Genomic DNA, 8,655 nt, shown 5'->3' with positions numbered 1-8,655 from the left:
CTGGAGAACTGAGTACAGTTTTGGTCTCCTTATGTAAGGAGGGATATACTCGCCTTAGACGGGGTGCAACGAAGGTTCACAGATTGCTTCCTGGGATGAGAGGGTTGTCCTATGAGGAGAGATTGAGTAGAATGGGCCGATACTCTCTGGAGTTTAGAAGAATGAGAGGTGATCTCATTGTAACATATCAGATTCTGAGGGGGCTTGAACAGGGTAGATGCTGAGAGGTTGTTTCCCCGGCTGGAGAGTCTAGGACTGGGGGCACAGTCTCAGGATAAGGGGTCGGACATTTAGGACTGAGATGAGGAGAAATTTCTTCACTCAGAGGGTTGTGAATGTTTGGAATTCTCTACCCCAGAGGGCTGTGGACACTCAGTCAGTGAATATATTCAAGGCTGAGAGCGATGGATTTCTGGACTCTCGGGGAATCAGGGATATGGGGATCGGGGGAGAGTGGAGTTGAGGTCGAAGATCAGCGGTGATCTGCTGGAGTGGCGGAGCGGGCTCCGGCTCCGGGCTCCGTGCGGCCTACTCCGGCTCCTCGCACCATCCGCCGGGCTCTCCTCCCCCTCCGTTGCCCTGGTAACCTGGCCCCGCCCCTCCTGCCCTCCCACAATGCTGCGCTCACCATGGCCGAGGCGGGTAAGCCGGCCCGGCCTCACTCGCGCTTTCGGGCCTTGTTCCTTGTTTGATTTGTGCCGGGGAGGGGGCCGCGCGGGGACTCGGTGATCCCCGGGGTCGCGCTGGGTGGCGGGCTGGTTCGTAATACCGTGCCTGAGCGGGCGGAATCCAAGGCCCCGGCCTTAGGCTGCGAGCAGGTCCCCATTGCGGCCCGTAATTCGTACTCGGCTCGGGGATCGCAGCCCGGAGGATGGGGGAAGAGGCGGCTTCGCGGCCCTGCGGTGCGCTGACCTGGTGCGGCCCCCAACCCCCCTCCAATCCCCGGGTGTCCCCGGCGGCCCCCCCCCTCCCCCTGCTGTCCCGGCCCCCCCCCTCCCCCTGCTGTCCCGGCCCCCCCCCTCCCCCTGCTGTCCCGGCCCCCCCTCCCCCTGCTGTCCCGGCCCCCCCTCCCCCTGCTGTCCCGGCCCCCCCCCCCCCCTCCCCCTGCTGTCCCGGCCCCCCCCCCTGCTGTCCCGGCCCCCCCCCCTGCTGTCCCGGCCCCCCCCCCCCCCCTCCCCCTGCTGTCCCGGCCCCCCCCCCCCCTCCCCCTGCTGTCCCGGCCCCCCCCCCCCTCCCCCTGCTGTCCCGGCCCCCCCCCCCCTCCCCCTGCTGTCCCGGCCCCCCCCGCCCCTCCCCCTGCTGTCCCGGCCCCCCCCCCCCTCCCCCTGCTGTCCCGGCCCCCCCCCCCCTCCCCCTGCTGTCCCGGCCCCCCCCCCCCTCCCCCTGCTGTCCCGGCCCCCCCCCCCCTCCCCCTGCTGTCCCGGCCCCCCCCCCCCCCTCCCCCTGCTGTCCCGGCCCCCCCCCCCCCCTCCCCCTGCTGTCCCGGCCCCCCCCCCCCCCTCCCCCTGCTGTCCCGGCCCCCCCCCCCCCCTCCCCCTGCTGTCCCGGCCCCCCCCCCCCCTCCCCCTGCTGTCCCGGCCCCCCCCCCCTCCCCCCTCCCCCTGCTGTCCCGGCCCCCCCTCCCCCTGCTGTCCCGGCCCCCCCTCCCCCTCCCCCTGCTGTCCCGGCCCCCCCTGCTGTCCCGGTGCTAGAGGGGGGTGGGGAGCACGGGTTAGAGGGGGAGGGTTTTGGTGGGGAGGGGGGACCTGGAGCACGGCGGGGGGGAGATCTGGAGCACGGGTTAGAGCAGTGGGGGGGGGCGGATGAACCTGGAGCTCCAGCACTGACACTGAACTGACATTTGGAGATATGGAGAATTATAAGAGACTTTTGGGATGTTACAGGTTTCATTTAAAATTGGTCTACCTCTAAGAAATATATATTTAAATAAGTAATTAGAGTTCTTGCATTTAATATAAATAACTAACAGAAGGGGAGCTATTCAGAAAATGGCATGTAGTCACTTGTTCTCCCTCTAGTCAGAATCAACAAGTTCTTGTAAACTAGATAGATGTCTACAGAAAGAAGATGAATGCTCAGTTCTCTGCTCTCTTGTGTAGATGTCTGACCTGCAAGTTTCTGCTCAAATAGTATTGGAATCAGCTTTGTTGTGAGTTGTGAATTTGTTTCATGTTTATTTGATGACTTTGCAATATTGAGCAGAAGCAAGAATCTGTTCATTTAAATGTTTTTCTAATTCAAAGATAAAGATCTACAAGGCACCGATGGTTCTGGGTCTCTGGGCGGAGTTGATGTCCGTAGGCGAATCCCCATCAAGTTAATCTCCAAACAGTCCAACCGAAATCGAGTTTCATCTCGAAGTCAAAGAAGTATGAGCAGAAATTCTTCAAAGTCACTACCTCCGGATGAAGGTGATGGAATCATAGATTCATTGTATAATAATTGATAAATAGTACAGTGGATCCTGTTGGGTGTAGTTGAATGGCATTTCACAAGAATGTCCTGGCTGGAATTGACCAAGGCAAGAATTACATAGAATGCACAGCACAGAAACAGAGCATTCGGCCTAACTGGTCTAACAGTGCCACTGTCCAGTTGATGAGTACCTGTTTGACATTGGGCTGTCTCTTTCTAGTTTTGTTTTCTTCGCCTCTGTCCAGCACCTCCCCATAGCTGTGAGACTGAGATGGGAGACTAACTGAAGTGGGTGAACAGTCTCGCTTTCCCTTCATTCAATAGCATCGCTTGTGCTGCTCCAAATTTTGCTACTTTTTATAAATTTAAAACCGGTTCTGTTGTAAACCTTTTTATTGCTTCTGATATCTTGTAGAAGGATTTGACTATAATGAAGATGAGAGCTATGAATGCAAAGGCGGAGAGGTGTTCGGGAGCCAGCGCCGATTTCCTCTGCAGTTTTTTTGGGATTTTAAGGTAATATTATTTGAATATGGATATAAATAAACATATACACTTCAATATTGGCATAATACCTGAAGTCATGGTGTTTGAATATGTTTTACAGATAAACTTTTTGGGTGAAAAAGATGACACTCCCATTCATTTCTGTGATAAATGTGGATTGCCCATCAAGATATATGGACGCATGGTGAGTGATGCCAACTGATTATTCTCAGCTGGGATTTTGGTAGATTCTCCTCAGGAGTAATTTGTTTTCTTCTGTATCTGATGTGGCTCTCCTTTGTTTCGTGCTTCCTCCCCATTTGGTATTTAGAGTTACATGGAAACTATTAACAGAAATTGCAATTTTGTTGAAAAATATAAACTTCAATTGTTTAGTTTTCCTCTGACAGACTTACTCAGCCACCAGTTTGCATGCAGATTACTATAGTTTTATATATACACTTACAAAGATCTAGTTTATTAACTGTGATATGACCTTATGGACCCATTTGTGTCTGCATCTCTGAAATGGATTCCAAGTATTTTGAAGGCATATGATATTAAATCCATCTGAATACCAAGTATGAGGACATCTACAGATGTGACCTGCAGTCATCAGCGTGCATTAGTCCCAGTCATGTGTTATACTCAGATTTCCAGTTGTTTTAGCAGATTACCCAACATTTTAAAATTCAACATTGTGTCTTTAAAAAGTCTTCCAAAAGACCAATGGTAATTGGCTCAGAACCTGATTTCTTCCTTCCAAACCATTTCACATCCTGGGATTAGAGTTAAAATTCTGTGACCTAGTGTCTCTGCTATAAATTAGTATTTTAGTGTGATGTACACAGGAAATGGGACTTTAAATTTCTGTCACCTCACAATTATGCATTTTTTTCACAGATTCCATGTAAACATGTGTTTTGTTTCAACTGTGCAAGTTTGCAAGAGAAAAAGGGTGACAAGATGTGTCCTGGGTAAGATTTGTTCTGTGTATTTGGCTAGTAACTGGAATTTACACCCTTTGTGCCAGTGTGCATTTCTTAGTGTCAAAAATATTTTCAACTTTTTTTCCCCAATGTAACACAGAATTTCTTGCAACACAAGACACAGCACAGTAATGTTGCCAGTTCTTTCACTAATACTTTTTTCCTGCACAATTGATACTATATCCTGTAGCCTACTTGAGCACTATATACAGCACAACAAATTGCACAGAAAATAGTAGTGCTGTAGGGGGTGGTGGCGTGTGTCAGCTTCACCTCTGACTTCTGAGTGGTTCGAATCGCTCCCACTCCCTGGGTTCTAGACCTTGGACTTATTTGGGGGTTGTGTCAAAGTGCAGCAGACAACTGGTTTTGGTGCAAGAAACTTTGATCTTTATTCAAGAGAGAAAATACAACACAACAATCTTAACACTCTAATAAAATGGGGAACACTTCGGTACACACGAGGGAAATTACAGTAGAAAGATACCTCCCCTCCCAATCCCACTGTACTCGCTAAGTTGGACTCTAAAGGGCCAGAGATAATGCTCACCAAACGAATCCTTGACAGTAATTCACCCAGAGGTAAGTCAGAAATAGATTGTAGAGTGGAAACTTTGCGGATCTTTGGTTTTCTCCTGAGTTGGTTTTCTTTGGTCGCGGTGGCCCAATATCCCGGTTGGTTGGTGGTAATATTCGGTTGGTTGTTTCGTAAGGCCCTTGTTGCCGTGAGGTGTCTGATGGTCGCTGGGGCTGTTGCTCTGGTTTCTTCTTGTGTGTCGGCCTGCTTCTAGAGCTGCTGACCTTCTCTCTGTTGCCCCCTCGCCTTGTTGAACTGTCGCCTCCCGAGCTGTTGAACAATCCTTTGCCCTTGCAGGTCTGGCTGACCGGTTCTCTCATGTAGGGTTCGTTGGTTTCACTGGAAAACTGCTCTCCTTCCAGACACAGGCAGCACACAAGCGCCAGCAAGAACCAGATAGAGAGGTTTCGAGTTTCCACTTCTATATCCCTCTCTTACAATGGTCTTCGTTACTTTAAACAGACATGAAGTGTTTTTTTAAACAGTTCTTACAAAGTCCTTAAGAATCTTTGGCTTTTTGATGGTCCCTCATGTTGCAATTGCTTCTCCCAATGGGTCATTGTTAATTCCGATTTTTAGAGCTTGTCACACAAGGCTTCTTTTTGTATCCAATGTCCGAGGTGTTGATCGGTTTTGCTTTAAAACAAAGACATGGCCCCACCATGTCTGGAGCAGTTGCCTCTTTCAATGGCAGTGAGTGTCGACCACCTGCTGTCGGTTTTGTATTAAAACAGAGACATGTCTGAAGCAGTAATTCTCTCACATTCCACTGTGTGTTGTTGATTTCGTCTGGTGACCTCTCACCTATCCTTCCATCTTAGGATTTTGGTCAATGGCCAAAGTTTTCCATACTCAGGGGAAAGGTGAATTTCTTTAGGGTTTTTCTCCCGAGTTTTGGGGGATCTGTGAATTTTGAGAATCTTACACTCCCCCCTGTGATACTTTAACCTTGCTTCAAGTATCATACTGGTAAAAGGTGAGCAAAATTCTCGATCCTCGAGAGCCAACCTTCCCCTGTAGTTTACCTATCTAAGACCCAAAACATCCATTCCCCTTTAGGTGTAGTGTTCAGATGCAGACACAGGTAAGAATTCAGTTACATTCACATCCAAGCACGGAGGGGGTCCAGGGGTCCTGCACCACTTGGAAAGTATGGTCCATACATAGAAAAATAATACACGGTCACAAAACTTTATCGACCTCGACTCAATACAAACACTCTTAAACAATAATACTTAAACTACCAACCACCTTATTTAAAATTTAACTAAAACACCCAAACTTAACAATCAAAATTAAATAACAGAAGCTATGTACATCCACCGCCCGTCCCCGGGCAGCCAGGTTAATCCCTGTTCGGGCTACAGCACACTACTCCCTTCGGTGTGGCCACCCTGTCCTGTACCTTTGGGGTCTCACAGCCTGCGGCTGCTGGCTGGGGACCTCTGTCCTCAGATCGATCCCTGACTTGAGGGGCTGCCCTTTTAGACTGGGGAGCCGGTGACCACGGTTTCTTTGGCCATGGCGTTCGTGGGGACCGTCTAGGGACTCTGGCTGGTGGGGGTTTTCTGGCTGGTGGGTCTTCAACCCGAGCCACTGTCCCCTCTTGTGCGGTCTGTGGAATCTCCACTGCCGTTGGCTGGGGATTTCTATCCTCAGGCTGTACCTCTGCTAAACCTGTGTCAGGGGCAGGTAACTCTCTGCCCTCAGGTCCCACCTCGTCTGAGTTCCAGATGAGCGGGAGAGTGTCCCAAATGGTGGGTGGGATGGCCCTTCCCTTAAAACAAGCCACTGCACCCGCTTGTGCAGTCTGTGAGTTTGCTCCTGCTGCAGGCTGAGGATTTTTATCCTCAGACCTTGCCCCAACTGGCTGTTCCCCTCTCTTGAATTTAAACAACTTACATTGGTTAATGTGGAACCATTTGGTGCGCCTAGGCAGCTTTATGGCGTATACCATGGGGCTTGCCTTATCTACAATGCTGTAGGGCCCCATGTATAATGGTTCTAGACTGCCTCCCCGAGCAAAATTCCTAACCATAACCTGATCCCCTATAAAATCATAGAATCATAGAAGTTTACAACATGGAAACAGGCCCTTCGGCCCAACATGTCCATGTCGCCCAGTTTATACCACTAAGCTAGTCCCAATTGCCTGCACTTGGCCCATATCCCTCTATACCCATCTTACCCATGTAACTGTCCAAATGCTTTTTAAAAGACAAAATTGTACCTGCCTCTACTACTGCCTCTGGCAGCTCGTTCCAGACACTCACCACCCTTTCAGTGAAAAAATTCCCCCTCTGGACCCTTTTGTATCTCTCTCCTCTCACCTTAAATCTATGTCCCCTCGTTATAGACTCCCCTACCTTTGGGAAAAGATTTTGACGATCTACCTTATCTATGCCCCTCATTATTTTATAGACTTCTATAAGATCACCCCTAAACCTCCTACTCTCCAGGGAAAAAAGTCTCAGTCTATCCAACCTCTCCCTATAAGTCAAACCATCAAGTGCCGGTAGCATCCCAGTAAATCTTTCCTGCACTCTTTCTAGTTTAATAATATCCTTTCTATAATAGGGTGACCAGAACTGTACACAGTATTCCAAGTGTGGCCTTACTAATGTCTTGTACAACTTCAACAAGACATCCTAACTCCTGTATTCAATGTTCTGACCAATGAAACCAAGCATGCTGAATGCCTATCTCTCACTCGTGGTGCGTACGAGGTTCTAGCAGCAGTCGGTTACTCCGATGCTGTTTTCCCATGTTGCTAGCAGCCTGCCAGTGAACCTGTTTAAGGTGTTCAAACAGATTCCTGACGAAGCTGTCCCGGTTCACCTCTCTGAGCTGACCCTCCGTGAGCATCGGGGCTAGCACATGGGTGGGGGTCCGCATAACCCTACCAGTCATGAGCTCGTGTGGGGAATACCCCGTGCTTTTTGACTGGCTGGCTCGGATCCCCATTAGGACCAACGGTAAGACTTCTACCCACTTTCTAGGTGAGTCTACCGTCTCTTTCCTCAGCCTTTCTTTCAAGGTTCTGTTCATCCTCTCTCCAATCCCTGAGGACTGTGGGTTGTGTGCAACGTGCCATTTCCCCTCTATGCCAAGTACCATAAGGGTATTCTGCATGACCTGCCCGGTAAAGTGGCTCCCTTGGTCGGACTCGATGTACTGTGGTAGCCCCCATTGTGAGAACACGTCCCTGACCAGGATCCTGGCTGTACTCAGAGCTGTGGCTGTTCGGCAGGGGAAGGCTTCTACCCACTTTGTGAACACATCCACCCGGACTAGGCAGTACTTATAGCCTCCCTGGGCGGTGGGTAGGGGTCCGATGTAGTCGACCTGGATCGACTGCCATGGTCCCTCTACCCTCCTGATGTGTCCCATAGGTACTTTCCTTTTGTGGGGGTCAGGGTTGTTAGCAGCACACACCAGACAGCTGGCACAGAACTCGCGGACATCTTCCCTGAGTCCTGGCCACCATCCCGCCTGTTCCACCCGCTGCAAGGTGGTCTCAGGCCCGGGATGCCCTGCTCCTGGACCCTCATGGGCCAGTTGAAGAAATTCCCTCCTGTGCTGCTGCGGTACTACCCATTGCTCTCCCTTAAACAGCATGCCCTCCTTTACAGAGAGGGCTGCTGTGCAGTAAGTGCCCTCTACCCTTTTCCCTTCTGCCACTGCACTGAGGACTGCCTTGAGGACGGGGTCTTGGGTTTGGACTGTCTTAAGGTCCGGGGTTAAAGCTACCCCTGCACTCCCCTGTGTCCCATTCCTACCCGTGACTGCTGCTATAGGACAGGACCCATATGGGTCCCAGAAAGTGCCTGTGCGGGCACCCTCCTTAGTTAGCACGTCGGCCTGCCGGTTGCCCTCACTCCGGGGTTCTGCGGAGGAATGGGCTTTCACCTTATGGATGAAAACCTCCCCTTCCTCCCCCACTGCTGCTAAGATTTTCTCCAGCAAGGGTTTCACTGTGAGGGGTCTCCCATCAGCAGAGGTGTATCCGCGGCGGGACCAGATGGCCAGGTACTCCGTACACGAATTGCATGTGAACATGCTGTCCGAGCAAATCGTGTATGGGGTGGGGAAGATCTCTGGGTGTGTGACCACGTACACTACCGCGGACAGTTCAGCCTGCTGGGTGCTCATGGTGCTGGGGAGCTTAATTGCCAGGGCAAGGTTTGC

General features: G+C 51.0%; 1 protein-coding gene across 2 annotated transcripts in view; it reads left to right on the top strand.

The window, feature by feature from the left end:
- The first annotated feature begins 567 nt into the window (after window positions 1-567).
- The window catches only part of LOC137307900 (E3 ubiquitin-protein ligase Hakai-like), a 29,997-nt gene continuing 21,909 nt past the window's right edge, over window positions 568-8,655 (top strand). Inside the window, exons 1-5 of one of the 2 annotated variants that reach the window (XM_067976947.1) lie at window positions 568-642; window positions 2,244-2,411; window positions 2,831-2,931; window positions 3,023-3,106; window positions 3,805-3,878. In XM_067976947.1, coding sequence (XP_067833048.1) covers window positions 630-642; window positions 2,244-2,411; window positions 2,831-2,931; window positions 3,023-3,106; window positions 3,805-3,878 — 440 coding nt within the window. In that variant the 5' untranslated portion in view covers window positions 568-629. Of the gene's footprint in view, window positions 643-1,744; window positions 2,150-2,243; window positions 2,412-2,830; window positions 2,932-3,022; window positions 3,107-3,804; window positions 3,879-8,655 lie in introns of those variants that run through there. The other variant, XM_067976948.1, reaches the window with a different exon arrangement.

This window comes from Heptranchias perlo, unplaced genomic scaffold (genome assembly GCF_035084215.1).
Source record: "Heptranchias perlo isolate sHepPer1 unplaced genomic scaffold, sHepPer1.hap1 HAP1_SCAFFOLD_115, whole genome shotgun sequence".
NCBI lineage: Eukaryota > Metazoa > Chordata > Chondrichthyes > Hexanchiformes > Hexanchidae > Heptranchias > Heptranchias perlo.
The sequence above is the reverse complement of the archived record's forward strand: the minus strand, read 5'-3'. Positions and strand labels throughout refer to the sequence as shown.